General features: G+C 47.4%; 1 protein-coding gene across 3 annotated transcripts in view; it reads right to left on the bottom strand.

Annotated features, from left to right (window-relative positions):
* The window catches only part of Ntrk3 (neurotrophic receptor tyrosine kinase 3), a 389,429-nt gene that overhangs the window by 77,181 nt on the left and 292,232 nt on the right, over window positions 1–20,016 (bottom strand). For all 3 annotated transcript variants that reach the window (XM_027922507.2, XM_027922509.2, XM_071608640.1), the window contains one exon: window positions 250–380. In XM_027922507.2, coding sequence (XP_027778308.1) covers window positions 250–380 — 131 coding nt within the window. The remainder of the gene's footprint in view (window positions 1–249; window positions 381–20,016) is intronic.

The raw sequence follows: 20,016 nt of genomic DNA, 5'->3' as shown, positions 1-20,016 counted from the left end.
TCAGCACCTTTCATCAGCATAACTTGTTCTCCAGGCAAAGCCCCTTTGAATTCCACAGCCTTTGACCTCAGAAGCCAAAGGAAGTTGGTTTATGTCCAATGGAAAAGTCACTGCCCCTGTCACACGTTCCCTGAATACATCTGAGAATCTAGCACCATCTTCTCTGGTGGAGAATGGGTGAGCCTCTTCCTCTGCCTCCCTGGGCCTCAGCCAGCCCTCTCCCTGGTGCCCACATGCTCCAGAATTTACCTTCACTGCCACCAGCATCTTGTCCTTGGTTGGGCTGAGGTTGTAGCACTCAGCCAGGAAGACCTTCCCAAAGGCTCCCTCGCCCAGTTCTCGCTTCAACACTATGTCCCTTCGCTTGATGTGCTGCACATCTGCAGAGGGGAACAGAGAGGAGGCAGAAAAGTCAGTCTTTGGTGTTTGTCCAGACAACAAGGGATATGGGGCGCTTCCAAGTCCACAGTCGGGAAAAACCAAACTCTAGCACCCTGATTAAAGCATGGAAACTGGCTTTGCTTTGGAGTTGCAGAGTGTGACTCCAAATTGAATCTCAGCTCTGTCCCTGACTAGCCACTATCCTCTCTAAACACTGCTTTTTCAGTGGAAAACCGCCCACAGTAGTTAGTGCCCAGGAATCTGGTGTTACTTAGCAATAGTTGTTGGAGAGAGGATACAGCAGTCTCTAGTTATCCTGCATGTGGTTCCCCCGGGATCTTGTTAAAATGCAGATTCTGATTCAGTAGGTCTAGAAGTCCAACATTCCAGTTGATGACAAAGTACTTTTAGTAGGGTTCAGAATCACATTTGAATCCTAGTTCCATCCCCTTGCAGGTTTTTCTGAGTTGGGAAAAGTTATTTAATCACAGAGCCTCAATTTCCTCATCTGCAATATGAGATTAACAACAAAGGATGAGAATCTATATAAAGAGCTTGGCCCAATGCCTGGGACAAACTAAATGTGTATATGTGTGTGCATATACACATGTGTCCGCGTGCACACACACACCCCCCCCCCATATACTGGTTCTTTTTGTAACAATGGCCACAGTGACCCCAGCATAACAGCGCCTGGGTCATGATAGAAACTACTCATGGACAGCTAAAACCATTTCAAAAAAACCTTCCGTTGGCCCATCCTTCTCCTCCGAGAGAAAGGACACTGAAATCACAAGTGGCCAATTCAGAGACAGCCCCAGAGTGAGGGCCTGTGCAGAGAGAGGGGTTGCCATTCCCTCTGCTAATTTAGCCACCTAATTTTAATTAGGTTCTCCTGTCTGCCAGGAGAAAGCAGAGCTGTGACCTCAGCCCTCCCACCTCTTTGGAAAGAATGCTACCAAGGAATTGTACAAGCAGTGGGCTGGCGCTGAAAGGAGCCAGCTCGAGATTACTCACTGACCTTTACATTAATTGTTCAACAGGCAGAAGCCCATTAAATACCTGTATTAACATTATGAAGAGCATCGCAGAGCCAGGAAAGAGGATTGTCTCCAATGACCTTGTCGAAAATAAAAGCTGAAGGGGGAGGACCTTGGCAGACTGTCCTCAGGAGTGAGGAGCCTGTGACAGGGACAGAGGGACATGGCTGGAAGGCTTCGGTTAGCGTCTTGGTGTGTATGGGGATTTCTTTCAGAATAGACTACACAAAACATTGTTTTTCCCTATTAAGGCTCTTGATATCTCACAGTATCCTGGACGGTCCGCCTTGTGAGGATTTGTGGGAGGAAACCATGGCCCTGATTTCTAAAGCGGCTGCCCCACCCTGCCAAGCTATGTCTCAGCCTTTACAAGTAGGGAATTAAAAATCAGTTCCCTTCTTCACTCCCTCAGCCTCTGCTTCCCAGTCTCTGAGAAGGGTATTTGGAGGCCTTGAGGGGAAAGCTAAAGAGTTCCCCACTAAGAGAAAATTGGAGGTCAGGACCTCTCTTGGGAGGCCATCTGCTCATTGCTGCCTAATGATTCCCAGGTGATTAACAATGACGCACAGGTTCCTGCAAGGGGAATGGAGATGGGGCTGGTAAAGGCAGCTCTTCAGTGCCAAGCCCCAGCCTCTAAATGCTCAGGAATTGGTAAGGCCTGGGGATCTAGAGGCACTTGATTTAAGATCTGGAACCTCCAAAGCTAGTTACTTTACAGAACACCTTGGATTTCATATTTCTCATCTGTAAAATGGGTTTGGGGGATAATACAAGTTCTCTCTCGCTATTCCCTACGAAAGTCTGTAAATGTTTAATTCCTCCAAAATGTAGGTGTTGTAAAACAGTATTTGGATCACCGCTGTTATCAATTTCATAGGAAAATGAAGGCCAAGTCTGGTTCTCACCTGGTGGCTGAGGTGGGCTTGGAATCCAGAGCATAATAAGGACATGAGAGAACAGTCATGTCACTTAGGGAAGAACACCTTCTCTGGCCCAGACCCCACTCTCCCTCTGCATTACAATAGAAGAATGCTTCTCAAACTGGAACCTGCACCAGACTCGCCTAGAGAGTTTGTTTAAACAGATTGCTGGGCTTCTCTCCTCCAAGGTCCCAACTGAGCAGGTCCAAGTCAGGGCCTGAGAATACACATTTCTAAGTTGTTGATACCACTGGAACAGAACTGTTGGAACAGGACATTTTTGTAAGGTGAGGGAATTAGCCAGTTGGAAAAAAAACCTGTTCACCTTGACTGCTTGAATTTAACCAGTCCCATGCCTAAAAGACATTAAGTTATGCCCCACCTCCAGAAGACCAGGAAGCCCTCCCAGACTCTGGACTTACCTCGTCTTCTCCTCCCCTCCCTAGCTGTGTAGACTAGGCTGAGCCATCTCCTCCCAGAGCCTGAACTGCCCATCAGTGCAATAGAAATCATGCCTCTCTTGTGTTCTAGAAATGTCTCCAGAAAGGCAAAAGCAACATAATGCATTTTTCTGGGTGCCTAAGTCCAACTCTGAGCTGGAGGTCCACACTAGTTTCATCAGGGGTTCTCGTTCTCAGCTACAATGAGTGTAAAATGAGAATAGAGGCGCTTTACCAAGAGCAGGACTCTGGTTTTCATCTGCAGTACCTGGGTCACGTCAAAGAACCCTGCCTCCTCCCCTCCCTCCCTGCACAGCAAGATTCACAGGCCCTGAAAGATTCAGCCAAGCCAAGTGGGAGCCACATAGAGGGAGTGATTTCCCAACCCTTCCTCAACATCCAGAGAATTGAGAGCCTGGCAACAGCTGCAAACCCCCTGCTGTTGGAGGCAGAGGCTCAGACAGCTGTGGACCTTGAACATAGCAGGAGGCAGGTGACCACATTTTGGGAAACTTGTCTGCTCTCTGTAAGCACATGAAAAAGGCTGGGGTGGAAGCCTACCCTGGGCCAAAGTATCTTCCCCCAATATGTAAATGAATCATTCTCAGGGGCTCAGTACAAAATAGTGTTGGTTCATTCCAGTTGTCTTGCAAGTATAGGGACTTTGACTTTGAAATCAATACCTGGGCTTGGCCATGGGTGGGATGGTGAGAGCTGGGAAAGGGTAAACAAAGGAAGAGAAAGAAAAACAGATTCCATTCCACCTTAAATCCTCCTCCAGGAGAGAACTTCTTCCAGGTCATGGGGAGAAGAGGCTCCACAAGGTAACCAGGGAGCTTTGGCAAAGAAAAGCTGGATTGGGGCCAAATGCACAGGGCAAATCACTTGCACATGAAAAAGCCCATGTACCAACGAGATTCTAGACTCCAAAACACCAGGGCAGTAACTGCTTTCCTGGAACCCACCAAGGAAGAAGCAGGGCAAAGGGATTGATAGGCACCAAATCGTACAATGTGCTCAAGGCTGGTTCTCATAATGATCTTGAGAGACAGTGTTATAGGACCCCTTTCACAGATGAGAAAATGAGGGTAGGATTTAACCTTCCAAATTCACAAAGGTAAAAACTGACCAAGGACTCTCTCTTCTTTCTATGACCAGTTATTTCCTTTACATTAGGCTGCTTCTACTCTGTCCTTCCTGACTTTATAGCCACTCAATTAGACCTATCCACAGATGCCCAAAATTCTACCTTCCACCATCTTCCACTCCTAACCCGCTTTCTCTGACCCGGTTCATCTTGGGACTGTATTACAGCATCTTCCCAAGGGAAAAGGCAGCCACTCCCCCCCTGGAGGCCACTCACAGCACATGAGGCTCTGGGGAGAAGGGAATGGATGCTCTGCCAGGCTCTAGGGAACGGCTGGAGTGAACCACTTCGTTTCTGACGTCCACACATCTATTTGGGTTCCTGCCACGCTTATTTTTAGCTCACACCGTGCTTCTCAGAGCTGCCTCTGGTGAAGCCATCTGACCCTCATGCCGAAAAGTGATGGATTTTCCTGGGAGGAGAGGGCATCAATCTCTTTTTACTGCCTGGTTGGCTGGCCCAGCAAGTCTGGGTCACAAGGCTCAGACGTCGGGATGCAGGAAGGGGAGGAGGAGAGAGGGGAGACACAGCCCAGGCCGTGGGAAGACCTCCCAATCTCCACTAAGGAAGGCGCTGTTGGAGAGAATAAGGAGTTGGTGTATAATGGGAAGGGATCTTTAAGAAATGAAAAGGGTTCCTGAGACCTTTTGCCCTGGCTCTTCCTGAATTCCTTTTTGCAAGAGAGCCACTAACTGAGTTCCACCAAAGGAAGCCACCTGTAGATCCTCTCCTTCCCACAGGACCACTGGTTCATCGGACACAAATACAGTGTGAGGATTTCTGCATTGTGGTTTCAGCTCCAAGAATTCTTCCTCTGTAGTGGGGACCAAGATAACTATTCCATATGTGTGGGATTCACTTCTGGGAGGTCTTCCAGACCTTGCAGCAAGCTTGACCTAAAGCAAAAGCTCTTATCCTGCAAGTCACTGGCACCTCTGTACAGAAGACCACAGAACCCTAGGAGGCTAGTGGGCAGACAAGGGTTGTACCTCACCCTGCCTGTGCTCACTGGGGCTGCCAGGAGGCTGCATCCTGGGTTGGGGGGCTGAGGGAGACTTTCCTACAGCATCTGCTGAGACATGCATAGGTACCCTGGATAGTTTGTGTGATACAGCTGGATACAGAGGTGACTACTGTCAATTGCATCTCTGTTCTGGGGGAAAGGGAGGCAGGAAAGATAGTCGTAAACTGCTCAGCCTTGCTGACCATGGATGAAAGGGAACAAAACCCCACATAATATGGAACTGCTGAAAGAGTGAGGATTTGGAGAGTGGGAAGACCAGGTCTGTACTGAAATCCTGATCTTGTCTCTTACTCTTTGTGTTCTACACTCTCCAAGCCTCTAGTTCCTTATCTGTAAAACGGAAACACAGATATTGATTTAGCAGCACTGCACCTTTAAGAGGGCTGATTTAAAGCTTTTAGATAACAGGGATGATCAGAAATATCTGTGATATAGCTGATATCTAGCAAATACGATTCCTTCCCTTTTTGTAAGACTTTCATTTTAAGAATGAAAATCATCCTATCTGCAAACAAAACAGCAGCTTGGAAAGAAACTTCGGAAAGATGGTGGTTTTTCTCTGGAAATAAAATGGCCTGTGGCTGCTCAGGGGTGAGGCAGCAAAGGACTCAAGGTCACCAGCAGTCTGCCCAAGCCCTCCACCATGATGTCTGACTTGTGGCTGCTTCAGAGTCCAAAATAGTTTGTGGGAGGAGGTTGGTTAGACAATGGAATGAAGACATCACAATGTAGAGACAGCCACCTACTCAAGACTGCTATTGATCAGTAGAGAAAAAACAGATTTCCCAGGGTCGATGGTTATAAATAAGGGTGATCCTGACTCTGCTATGTCAAGCTGAAAACTCGAATCCCCCCAAAGCCAGCACTGTTTCTCAGACAAGAATGCTTTTACTGGGGTTCATTTGTCACCTTGGTGCTTTGGCTGATATTATCTTCCCTGGGGGTGGGGGGTTGGTCATGCAAGTGTGCAGAGCTGAGAGGCTACTCCCTGAAGATTGGGGTCTGAGAAGCCCACAGACAGCCCCACCCCAGTGCAACCCTAAGGACTGGCCCCTATTGGGTACTCCTGGTCATTTTAATACCTAAGTTCCCAACTGGCTCCTGAGTTCATCCTTGAGACTGATCAAATCTTTCCCTCACAGACTCTACCTCACTCCATGCGTGTATCTTTTAGCTTATTTTTATCTCTTGTGCTGTTCTTAATAATAAAAATGACACCCATTGACTGAGCACTTCCCCTGAGCCAGGTGCCAGGCTAAGCATGTGACATGTAGCATCTCACACATCTTTACAATATTCTGAAATATGTGTTGCTACTGGCTCTACAGATGAGGAAGCGAAGCTCATGGTGATGAAGTAATTTGTCCAAGATTCCCCAGCTACCAGAGGTGACCCATCAGACTCTAAAATCTAGTTTAGAGTAGTCCCCACATAGCCACAGGGGACACATTTCCAGACTCCCAGAGGGTGCCTGAAATTATACATAGTTCCAATCCCTGTTACACTGTGTTTTCCCTGTATATGCATGCCTATGATACAGTTTAACTTATAAATTAGGCATAGTACGATTAACATTAATCACTAACATTGATCATCAAGATTAGTGATTAACAACTATCACCAATAATAAAACTTAATAATTATAATGCAATACAGTAATAAAAAATTATGTGAATGTGGTCTCTCTTCAGAGTCAAGACAAATATTAATATTTTTGGATGCAGTTGGCCATCCGTTAATGAAACTCCAGAAAGAAAAGGTATGGGTGGAGGGTCTTCTGTTGCAACTCTTCCTCCAAAACGAGGCTCTGTGCTCTGAACTGGTACCAGTATTTAGTGGAAACTAGTAGCATCTATAATGGTCTCGTGAAACCTGTTCTTACCACTCTTGGTGGCCACCGCCTGAGCCCAATGAGAGAAGCCAGGATGTCTTTTGGAGATCAAGACCCCCACTGCTTCACAGAAGAGCAGAGGGTGGTGATTCCTGAGGGTGACTGTCATAAAGGATGAGGGAGATTCTTGGCAGGAGAGTGGGGAGGAGGGAACAGGGAGAGGAAGGGAGGATCTCTGAGAAGCGTGTGTTTTCTTTGCACTAACCAGACCCTAGGGTCTCAGGCTGCCAAAAAGGCTCAGAAGAAAACATTAATTCAATACCACACATTTAATTACACATGAAATGGAATGTCTTTAAATGGAAAAGAATAACATTCTCAAGAGCTCCGACTGTGGGTTTTTGAAGTGGCAGGAGAGAGAAAGAAGGCCAGCTCTAAATCTTTTCATGAGAAAGGACACCACCGAGAGGGCAGGACCCCTGCCTTCCCTAATGGCAGGAATTTCTGCCTGCCATCACAGACCGGTCCTTGCCCCTTCTCTTGGCCCCCCTGTCTGTGTCTCCCCTCATGCCTATAAGAGGTGGGCAACTTCCCCTGCAGCACTGTGTGACAGTGTGACCTGGTGAGTGTGTCCCCTAGCTGGCTGCAGACCCTTCATAATGGTCTGCAGCCAACCCTGCCAGTTCTCAAGGACAGAGGAACAGAGCATGGCTGAACCATTCAAATAGCCACTCTTGCAGAGTGATCTCTGGATGATGTACACACTTGGAACAAAGGAGGATCTTGGGTCCATGACAAGGACCTTTCTAGAACATAGTTCGAAGGCTGGAGAGTGAATAGAGGAACTCTGTAGAACTTTTCTTGGAAGTCTAGAATATAAAATTGACTAACCAAATGGGGTAATGATAGCATGGAGATGGACTCTAGGTTGAATGAACACCAGCACTGTCCACCACTGCTGCCACCATGGGGTGACGTTGGCTCAGGAATGCTTATCTGAGAACCCAGAACTTTCTGCTGATCTACCCCATGCTCCATCCCAAAGTCTCCTGGACCAGGGCCCCACCCACATCTTTTCAGAGTCTTTGCAAAAGAGGCCCTGAAAAGTGCTCGTCACTGCTCAAGACAAAGGGTCAATGTCATGTGTTACTCAAGGTCATCCGCTGGGCCTAGCACAGGACTTAATACATAGTAAATACTCACTAAATGTTTGATGAATGAAAGAACAAATTAAAACTCCCTCTGAAGCACTGCTAGAGTTAGGAAGGAGAACACTACAAAGAGCAGGGAACGAGGGAAGCTGGGGGAGTGGTGAAAAGAAAGGAAAGATGAGTGAGAACGGGAAAGAGTCCAGCAACTCCCAACGGGCGGAGTTATTTATGTCCTGGCTCCAAGACTGGCCTGAAGAATCAAGATCCTATTGAACCAGGATGTCATGAGGCCCACATCCTAACCCTCAGTCTCCGGCACCTCAGGCTTCTAAACAAAGTGCCTCTGTGCTCCGCGTCTGCTGCGGCTCGGTAAACACCAGGTCCCACTCCAGGGCACGTGTGTACCCCAAGGCTAGAGGTAGCAGTCTAGGACTCAGAGACATCGTGTTCCCAGCAAGACAAATGCATAAATAAGACACCCTGCTGTTTCTGGAAGCAGCGAAGAAAGAGGATCACAAGAGGATTGTCTGTTCTGGGGTCATTTCCAGCTCACGTTTCCTGACACAAGAAGTCCAGCGTGTGAGGCTGAGGTTCAGATGTGTCCCTGTTCCCAGGTGCTACCCCTGCGAGCTCCACTGCTGAGAGCTCAGACATCGGTGGACATGGTGGGCCCCTGACATCCCTCCCTCACCACACCACACCTATCCTTCCCTACCCACTTCCTCCGTCTCCGTGTCGCCATGGCTCTTCCTGTGGCAAGAAGACCTCTGGCTCTCATTAAACATTGATTGCTTGAGCCAAGAGGAAAGAGCAAAAGAACTCCCCAAGGAAAGCCATCTGGAATTGAGAAGTTAGGTGCTGAAAGATGAATCTCAGGCTCCGGCTGGGAATCTGTCCCTCTCGCAACTTGCCCGGCTCCCAACTTCCTCCCCCTCTTCTGGCCTGGATGTTTTCTTTCCAACTCCATGGTGACAAACCCTCACCCAGAATGCCCATATAAGGGATGCATTCTACCTGTTTCCGTCTTTCTGGAGGTCCTTCTGCCCCAGCAGCTGCCCAGGGATGCTGCCTTGGCTTCTAACCCCCAGCATCTAACTCATCTCTTTAATGATATTTTGCTCTCATCAGCAATCAGAGAGCATAATGCATTCAAGGTTGCTCCCTTCAACTCCCAAGCTCTGTGGGGAGAGACTCAGCTCCTGGGTACCTAAAGCCATGAGATGAGCTTCACACAGGAAGTCAGGGTTCAGGAAGTAGGTTTCTACTTCCTGAGGACCACAGGGTGAATGAGAGAAGACAGACCAGAGCACCACAATGGCCCATTCCTGGGACATGCCATTGACCTTGGTGATCCAGCCACCCTGGATCCAGTGGAAAATGGAGCCACTTCAGATAGGAAGGGAAGGAAAGGGTGCCCTGAGATCCATGGAGTCAGAGGCAACAATATATTCAAAAACACAAATAGGAAGAAATGACAGGAAGGGGACTTGTAGCGAAACACCAGTATGACAGAAAGGAAACAAGGATGAATCTGTCTTTGGGATGAGGCAGAGCGGGGTAAAATTTACTCCTGACAGCACATCCTGGGAGGTAGCCTTTGGTGACTCACTAAACCAGTCTCAAGTATTGATGTTTCAATGGGCGAAATTAAGAAAACATCCATCTCACTGAATTGTCATGAGGAATCGGTGAGATTATATGTGGACGGTGATGTATTTGAAGTGTGTTGAATGAACTAATGGCCATAAAGGTTCCTGAAGAAATAGCCAGTTCCTTCCTTCCACCTGCCCTCCACTCAGACCCTCAATCATCTTTCCTGATCACTTCATCTCTATGAGCCTCAATTCCCTTATCAGCAAAAAAGAAGTAATAATAATAATAATAATAATAATAATAATAATAATAATAATGTACTCACTGCACGGAGTTGTGGTGTCTTTAAAGGAGATACCATGAAGTGCTTAGTGGCAGAGAGCACACAGTAGATGCTATGGTACCTATGGTACCAATGCCATTAGGGCAGTCTTTAGATGATTATAGGAAAAATCTGGCCCAAATTTCCAGACCTCTTCCTCATAAATTCCCCATAGAAATGCATGGAATGGGTCTAACAGATACACAGGCTGCTCATTCACTGTCCTCTGAGTGACTAGCAAGTTGGTTCCTGTGCATCTGTGCCTACAGCACTCACCCCTCTGGGGACCCTTTCCCCACTTCCACAATTAGAATCAACCCATTCCCTAAACTGGCCTTAATCCCATTTACTCCCTAAGACCTTCTTTTGATCATTTTTCTTCTTGAAAAGACTTTTTCCTCTCTTCAGAATGTCTATTCCCTAACACAAAATTAGGTGTCCCAGGACCACCTCTGTCTACTCTGCTGTCTACTACATAATCTCAGCTCAGGGGCTGGCCAGGGAAACAGGCTCAAGACATCCTTGCTACCTAACTATAGAGAGTTAATGGCATCAGCAAAGACCAGTATTAGATTTTTATGAGATGTAATTTAGTTATATTGGAGGCATAGGATTCCAGTTCATTTGTGGGCACGGGCCAGGTCCTTAAATATCCCATATCCGCCAGTTTCCAGGGGAAAAGAAAAGTTGCTAGGCTGAAGAAATCTGTTCACTCCTGTTCTTTCTCCCAGCAATAAATTTAATGATAGGGAAGATTTTACTTTACAAGTGAACTCTAGAAAGTGAACAGAACACCCAGTAAGGTCAGAAGATGTTCTCAGAGACACCCCCATTTTTTTCTTTTCTTTTTTTTGGGCGGGGAGTGTGTATGTGTGTGTGTGGTACTAGAGGTTGAACCCGGGGTATGCTCCACCTCTGAGTCATATCCCCAGTCCTTTTTGTTTGTTCATTTACTTGTTTACTTATTTTTTATTGTTTAGGGCCTTGTTTAATTGTTGAGGCTGACCTCAAACTGGCGATCCTCCTGTTTTAGCCTCCAGAGTCACTGGGATTACAAGTGTGCATCACCACACCTGACTTGGAGGCCTACTGTAAGGATCATCTGCCACAGACATGTTGGGACATGTTGGGACTCACTAAGTCGCTGGCCATAAGGAATAGCAGTCATAGGCAGGCTTAGTCATGTCTGCTTGCAATTGATAAGGAGCTGTAAGGGGCACTAGCCATAGGCACACTTAACAATGACTGGTTACAATCAATAGGGAGCACAGCTCCATGGACATGCACAAAGAACATACCCTGTTGCAATTACATCATCTCATGGCCGCTGATGGGGACAGCATGGACATTGACTTTCACTGGGAGTAACCGATCACTAATGTGCACCCCAACTTGGAACTATATATAAATTGCTTGTCCTGCCACATCAACAAGGCTGCTCAGAGGATATCAGTGAAACTGGCTGCCTTGCTGTCTGTCCCCCAATCAACTCCACCATTCCCTGATATCCAGCTGTTGGCCGGAGAGAACCACCAGACAACAACAATGTCTGCCCTTCAGCTAAGAGAAGTCGCGTGTCATCAAGTAATTTGGGGTTCGTGGTTGCCTTCTGATTGTGATTTGCTTGTAGTGTTAATTCGTGTGCATTAAATGCTAGTTGGGGTGCTCTAGCACACCCAACATACTGTTTGCATTAATTGTTTGAGTTTTATGATTGGTGTGATCAAATATACGCTCACATGAAAGACAATCCACCTCCGAGTAATTATTAACAATGCCACTTGCGACACCTTTCTTCAGGAAAGTTTAACTTTGGCTTGGCTTGAAGTAGAAGGGCAGGACTTGGACACCAAAGGTAAAATGATACTGTGGTTTAGCAGAGAAGAGAGAGATCGGGGAGCGGGGTAGGGAAGGGGATAAAAAAGAGGAAGGCAAGGAGAAGAGAAGTAGGGGGGAGGGAGGAGAGGGAGGTACAGAATCCATCAAAATCTGAAATCTAATGCTTAACCCTTAGGCTCTTTCGTCAAGGAACCCCTCTTTCCTCTTCTTAGAGAAATGCTTAAGATCTGTGTGCAGTTGTGACCTTCTAAGCCATAGGTCTGCCCCCCTTGAAAGGGCACTTGCCCTCAAAATAGGGGGAGACCCCTTCAGGCAGCTCTGGTCCCCCAGAACAGAGGTTCAGCCTTCCCACAGTTGTGCGGAGGGCTGGTAACACCCCTCACCTGCTGATCCCCACGTTCTCCCTGCCCAGGAGCTGAAAGCTCCCTTGCCCCTCCTACCTCAGCTCAGCCCCATCCCCTGCAGGCTTCCTTTTCAGCCCTAATGGCACAAAATACTCTTTGCCATGGGGGTTCACCCTGTGCACACCCCTTTATTTCTAGCCAAGTCTCCCTCCACCTGATCTCAGTGTTTGGACCTTCCTTCTACCCCTCCAGGGGCTGGGAGCCCCTGAAGAGCCCTCTTCTATAGACTGCAGAGGCAGTCTGTCTGTCTGGGAGTCCAGAGAGTCAGGGGCTGGGTCCCTTCCAAGGGGGATGTTCCTGCTGGCAGCTTCCAGCCCTGGAACTAAGGCTTCAGCTGGACGCTTCATCTTCTCCATCCCTCTCTAAGCCTCCTGCTCTGGTCCTCACTCTCTTCAGCCAAGCATCTGATGGGGAACAAGGTCAGAGGCCAGAGCCTGTGGGTCTCAGCAGCTCAGCCCTCAGTGTGGGCAGCCTGAGCTTAGAGCAGCCAGCAGATTCGTTCCGCACGGCCTCCGCGATCCTGGATCCGCGCTTCCCCTTGTTGAAGCCCACTCCTTCTGCCAGGTGTTTTCCCACCACATCCTCTGAGCTGATTTCCAAGAGTTCCCCCACACCAGATGTTAAATATACTGGCCGATGAGCTTTTCTGGCCCGTCTCCTGAACCTCCCCCTACCCTACAATTCTATTTTTTTTTTTTTTTGAAGTCAGAACCAGTAGAATTCTGGGTGCTTCCACCTGAGGCCTGGATTCCCTATCCCCCAGCTTGGCTTCTCATATTCGGTCCTAATGAGGGTCTCCAAACTTCAGGTTTGCTGTCTCTCAGGCACTGGCTAAAGTCACCAGCAAAAACTTAAATGTGGCATGATGCTTTGAACAAGAAGATAATTCCTTACAGTTTTCTTGATGCCAGAAGAAACAGAGTGCGTGTCGACAAGTTTGGGCTTTGAAGGACACCAATATCATTTTTTCTTACCAGTCCTTTAGAAGATTCCAGAAATTGAAAGTCAAGAGGTTTGGGGGGGCTAATGGTCAGTAGAAAATTGGGAGCAAAAGAAGTCTGCTTGGAACTCCACCAGATCTGTGCTGCTGACAAATGGCTCTCAGCTGCAGTGAGATGGACACTCTGGGGTAGGTCCCATTTACCAGGGTGGAATCCCTGGGGCATCGGTCTGAGGAATCCACCTCAGACACACACCAGGGCCTTCAAGACAAGCCTCCCTTTCATATCCTGTAGGGGAACCTCCAATCCCCTCCTCAGAAGCCTTAGGGACTTTTCCTCTCTCATTTCTCAGATGAGATGGTTGCTCGATGTGACAAACGCCTGCACGTCTTTGTAGTACTGTGACCACCTTCTGCATAGACCATTCTGTCTCCTCTACTCTTCCTAAACTCCTCGTCCACCTGCCCTTCTCCAGGTGGGTTACTGGCCTCCATTGCTGGCCAGCATTTTACTGCTTTCTCCAAGAGCTCTGCTTCTCTGCCAGACGTTCTCAGTGTGTGTGTGTGTGTGTGTGTGTGTGTGTGTGTGTGTGTGTGTGTGTGTTTGTGGTCCTTGTCTCTGATACAGACCTTCATTGAAGTTCCCAGGCAGGTTTGAACATCTTCTTAACCTCCACCAGGCAGTGCTCAGGTAGGGCCCCTAGCCTAGGCTGCTGTCCCTCTGCTGCCAGCTCTCTGAGGGGCCAGCTGCTGGCCAGAACTCCCTCTGCACAGTCCCCTCAATCCCACAGATTGCAAGGAGGCCAGCCAAGGCCTTTGCCACACTTTGTACCCTATACGCTGGCTTACTGCCTCTGGGTCTCCTCTCCGGGAACTTACCCATTTTCTTATTTTCAGCAGCGAAACGACAAAAATGGAAGGATCAAACATGTCCCACTTCCTCCTGCAAAAGTTTCTTGTGTCGATGACACGGGGATCTCCTCCTACAAAACTTTTCCAGGTCTGTGAGATTGGGATCCCTTATGATTTAGATACTAGGTCCCCCACCCCCCATTTCTCACTGTGAAACAATAAAAGAAAGTTTAGAGGTGAATGATTGGGTTATAAAAGGTTTAACCTAATCAATGCATTGATTAATTAATCCCCATAGGGATTAGCTGGGTGGTAGCTGTGGGCAGCTAGGGTGAGGCTGGAGGAGGTGGGTCCCTGGGGGCATGCCTTCGGGGTTGATATTTTGTCCTTGTTGAGCAGAGTGCTCTCTCTGCTAGTCCTGAGCCACTTTTTCTCCATCACATTCCTCTGCCATTATGTTCTGCCTCACCTTGAGCCTAGAAGAAGGGAGACAGCTGTCTATGGACTGAGAGCTGTGAAACCAGGAGCCCCCAAATAAACTTCTCCCCTAATTGTACTTGTCAGATCTTCCGGTCACAGCAGTGAATAAGCTGACGAAAACAGGATCAGCATATGCGAATCTCCAGTTACTCCTGGTCATGACTTAGGCAGAATGATTTAAGAAATCTGAGTTATAAAATCAGGAAGGAATTAAATATTTGGATGGAAGACCATTCAGAGGGGAAAAAACATGTTATCTGCAACAGAGCAAAAACCACTTGATGGATGTCTTGCTGAAATGGAGAGATGCTCCAGCCCTGCAGTACGAAGTTTCTAGCAGGCCAAGGGTTGGGAAACGGGATTTGTTGCACAGTACCTGTGGTTACTAATTTAAGATGTGTGAAAAGCCATGTCATCTCCTCACCTGGTGTGCCGTATACACTACTTTAGTTTAGTGAACATTAGAAACAAACAGAACAACAAATAAAACTGCGGGGTATGGTTGCACATACCTGTAATCCCAGCCATTTCGGAGGCTGAGACTGGAGGATTGCAAGTTCAAGGTCAGCCTCAGCAATCTAGCAACATCTTGACTCAAAATAAAAGAATTAAAAGGACTGAGGGGTAGCCAGGTGCCATGGTGCATGCCTGCAATCCCAGCGGCTCAGGTGGCTGAGGCAGGAGAATCGAGAGTTCAAAGCCAGCCTCGTAGAGGAGGAAGGACCTTTGAAGTTAAAGCCAGCAAAAAGCAAGGTGCTAAGCAACTCAGTGAGACCCTGTCTCTAAATAAAATATAAAATAGGGCTGGGGATGTGGCTCAGTGGTTGAGTGCCCCTGGGTTCATTATCCAGTACTCCCCCTGGCCCCGGCAAGAAAAGGACGGGGGTGTTCACTGGCAGAACACACCTGGGTTCAATCCTTAATATTAAGTAAATAAATGAATAAATCCATGTATAAGAACATCTGTAACTTCACTGAGAGCCACAATAGCCATGGTGTTCTCAAGGAGTATCTTTTTTTTTTTTTTTTAATAAGTCCTTTAATTTCTCATGAACAATTCTTTGGCTACAAGCTTCCCAGGAGTGATAGGGAGAAGTAGGAACTACTAGACAGTGGTGTGTTTTTTTGTTTGTTTGTTTTTTTTTTTTTTTTTTTTTTAGTTCTGTTGGGGTGGTAAGTGTAGAGGCTAGAGAGGTGCTACTTATGTCATAAGGTCTTAGGCATACCCAGCTCTGCCCCAAACTAGCAGTGTGACACTCGACATGTTACTTAACCTCTCTGAGAGGACATCTTGTTTGGTAAGTGCAATATATGGCCAACATTTGTAAGCAAATGACATAATGTTAGTCTGTAAATCTCTCAGCGCAGTTCAGATAACTAAAATTTATTTCTACTCCCTTACACAGACTACTCAATTTGGGCTGCCTCAAAAATGCTTGCTCACTTCACACCCATGGACAGATGCAGAGACAAGCATAATTTCAAAGGTCCTCCCTCCTCTAAGAACACACCTACGCCTCCCGCCCACCTGAGGCAGGAATTTGTCTGCAAAGCCTCTGTCTGCCAGATTCAGCTACAGAGAACTCTGAATGCCCCAGGCCATGGCGGTCCAGCAGGGCCCTCTGCTTGGCTTGCTGAGGCAGTTTCTTATCAGGTACATACTACAAAGGGTTAGGAGATCCAGGGGCAGAGCAAGGCTCTGGGAAACTGGAGGGAACAGATGATAAACCCCCAGCAGGTGAGTGTCACATGGAGCCACTTTTTTGAGTGCCTTTGACATTAGCATATGGAACCTTAGGAGTGGCTGAACAATGTTTTGGCAAGTGAGTGACTGTGTCCAGCTAAGTAGGGCAGGAAAAGAGCTGGAGAATGTCCACCACACAAGGAGGTTTGACAGAACCCTTCTCCAAACCTGCCTGCTGTACATAGCCACTGGTTCCAGCCCAGCCCCTGGAGTGGTGGCACTGGACAGGAAAGAGGCTAGTTCAACAAAACTGATCATTTTTGACAGTGATGGAAACTGAGGTGCCAACATGGACTTGCTGATGAACCATGTATTCATTTAATTCATAATGTATTCAATAAATATGCATGAAAGTTACAGGAACAGGGCTACATGCAGGGGACACGGCAGGGAACCAGAGACTCTCCTGGTCCTCCCACTGGTCTAGAGGAAAGACCAGGTCAGCTGGCAATTCCAATGACTATGAGAAGCCCCATGGTGGGGTAAAGAGCAGACCCCCAGGGCGGCTGGAAGGGGTCTTATGAACTCTCCTGGAACCTCATTTACTGTGTGTGTAACTGTGAAAATATGTGTTAAAAAATGACTTAAAGAAAACAGTCAGAGGAAAGGTGTTCTAGTTTAATCATCCCCTCAACAATAGCAATGAAAATGCCTCATCAGTATGCTGAAAGCATCCCAGGTTCTTGGAAATTAATGTTGCTGGCCTTTGGTTGGGGGTGGGCGGTTGTTTAGAGGAGAGCTACCCCGGGAAGTCCACCTTGTGCAACTCACCTCTCCTCACATCTCCATCCTGTGTGGAGTGTCTCCAGTAGCTGGTGCAGAGTGGTGAGGTCAGTTGCCTCCTTACCTGACCTGCTGAGTTCCAAGAGTTCCAGCCAATGCCACTCAACACAGACCATGTATTATGGGTTGGATGTAAGATGTCCCCCCAAAGCTCACATGAGAGACAATATGAGAGGGTTCAGGGGAGAAAAGATTGGATTATGACAGCCTTGACCTAATCAATGAATTAATCACCTGATAGGGATTACCTGGGTGGTAACTGAAGGCAGGCAGGGTATGGCTGGGGGAGGTGGGCATTGGGGGGCATGGCTTTGGGGTATATATATTTTGTATCTAGTGAGTGGAGACTCTTTCTCCCTCCCCCTTCCTGATCATCATGTGGGTTGCTTCCCACCACCATGATGTCCTACATCACTTGAGCCCCAAGGAATGGAGCCTGCTGTCTAAGGACTGAGACCTCTGAAAATGTGAGACCCCAAATAAACTCTTCCTCCCCTACAATTGTGCTGGTCAGGTCTTTTAGTCACAGCAGTGAGAAAGCTAAATAAAACACCCTGGAACCGGACTGCCGAGGATCAAATATAGCTTACACCAACCATTTTGCTCTGAGATCTCAGAAAACTTACTTATGTTCTCTGGTTCTCAATGTTCTTATTGTAAAATGGCATAATACTGGTAGCGTCCACCTAAGCTCCTCATAGAATTGTTTTGAATATACATGTGTTAGGCTGTAGAAATGCTTAGAAATAACAAGTGGGAAGCCTCAAGTCTCGGCCATTATCATCATGGCTATTGTCTTAATATCGTCAGATCAAAAAGCTCATCATCATGATGATCACAGTCACTAGAGGGACCCTGATAGCATCTTCCCTGGGAGAGACTGGGTGGCATCTTTAGGTGGTTTGATTTGACTTTAAACTCCACTGCCATTGGCTGTGTTACCTTTTAAAGCCTCAGTCTTCCCACCCGTACAATGGACTAATGAAGAATTCCTATACCATGGTGTTTTTGTAGGATTAAGTGAGTCACTCTATAGAAAAGAGCTGGTGCAATACCTAGAGGAAAGTTAGCTCTCAGTAATGGTAATAGCTGCACTACTTTATTAACACCCAGGAAGAGAAGTTCTTTATATCTAATCCAACTTCAGCCACTTCTGCCCTTTAAAGACGGGTGACGATTGTTCATGTAATAGAGAAATAAGTCTTCTTACTGTTCCCTAGCCTTGCAGCAACCATAAAAGAAGTCAGGATCTTTCTCCTAGGTCTTGGTGCTCCTGGAAGTGGACCTGGAAGTAGATGGGCCACTGTTTAGCACAGCACATTAATTAGCCTGCGTGAATGCTCTAGTAGGCGCAATGCTGAGTAAGAAAAGAATGAAATGGCTCTGACCATTGAAGTGTGGGGACTGCATTTCCCTGGGGAGGAGTGAGTGAAGAGAGCCCAGGAGATTTAGAAGTGAGACGAGCAGAGCCTGGAGACATGGGATGGCACGTGGGTGAGGTGGCTGGAGGACTCTGAAGAACAAGAACATTGAACACTCAACGTTTGGTCCTTGGTGTTGCTGCAACATAAACTCCCCACGTATCACTAACGCTAAAGCCAAAGCCACTCCACAGGCCAGCTCCACAAAGGAGGGATGCTTTGAGCATAAGACTGTGCAAAAGAGACGTTTCACACGTTGAGATGGAGACTCAGAAGAACTGCGGTGCACGTGCACGGGGAATGCACACTGAGCCACCTCAATAAAAGCAGGGTCTCTGAAGGTTCCACAAGAAAAGCAAGACAGCCTTAGCCTACCCCAACCCCGAGCGTTCCTTTGAGACAGGATCAATGTCTATGTGGGATGAGCCCCAACACTTTCATTCAAAGCATGCTCAGCTCTTATCTGGTTTGTGAAATCATAATCATTGTACAAGTCCCTGCTTGACATCTCTGCTTAGGTGTCTCGTGATCTTTCCTAGGTAACCGAGACAAAAGACAACTGATGCTTGGAGCAGCTGGGTCTGGCCTTCCCCAGGGCCTCCCTATGGTAAGCAGCATTCCCATTCACTCAGTGGCTCAATCCCTCATCCGGTTTTCTTTGCTGACTTCTTTCTGCAATATCCTCACATCCATCACTAATCCCTGTTAACTTGTGTTCAAATCCGTCCATGTCTGCATTAGATGAGCGGCTCCTGGGTTGTCAATGCCCTCCTGGCCCAAAGCTTCCAGATCTCTCATCTGGGCAAGGTCTTCCCCCACCCTTCTCTCCCATCCCTCATCTTCCACTCTGGTCCACAGTCATCTAACCAGGGTTATCTTTTAAAAAAAACTAAAGTAGGAAACTTAATGTCCCTCTCCTGCTTCAAATCTGAGTTTACAATACAAGCCAAACTTATTATATAATATCATAGCCTGTGGGAAGTGATTCTGCCTGGCTCCCTGACCTCATCATATCCGGCCCCTTCTCCATCACCTACTCCATTCCATCTCACTGACCTTCCTTCTCCTCTCAAATATTCCAAGCTCAGTGCTACCCTAGATCCCTGTCCCTGAACAGTCGTTTTCCCACCATTCAACCAAAAAAAGGTCACTTTTGATATAAGACAATCTCAGTTCTCAAGAATAACGCTACCACCATCGGGTAACTGTCTTAATGACTTGTTTATCTACTTGTTTAGGTGTCTCGTGACATCTCATTCTCCCAGGGGAACAACACCTCCAGGAGAGCTTGGGCTGTCTGTGATCTCTGTTGGTGTCGTACCCTAGCACCTCCACTGGGTACCTGGCATATAACAGTGCCCAGCACATATCAGTGGAATAGATGAATGGATGCCTTGGTGGGTTTTATCATGACTCCATGGGCTGCAAACATCATGTGAGAGCTGGAGATCCACACCAGCCCAGATGGCTGCAGCTTCAGCAGATCTAAATTCTGAAATGAAGGCAGACGTGCTAGTTATTAAACCAGGGCAGTGCCCAGCAGGAGGGCAATCACAGCTCTGAGTTAATACTGAGCTCAAGACCTCAGTCGTCTGAGCAGATTCCATCAGCAAACACACAAATGTTAAAGGTACTGAAAATCAGAAGCTGCGGTTCTCCTTCTCCCCTGAACATCTCACCTGCTCTTCAACCCAAGGCCCTGAA

This window comes from Marmota flaviventris, chromosome 2 (assembly GCF_047511675.1).
Source record: "Marmota flaviventris isolate mMarFla1 chromosome 2, mMarFla1.hap1, whole genome shotgun sequence".
Lineage (NCBI taxonomy): Eukaryota > Metazoa > Chordata > Mammalia > Rodentia > Sciuridae > Marmota > Marmota flaviventris.
This window is presented reverse-complemented; position numbering and strand designations above follow the sequence as displayed.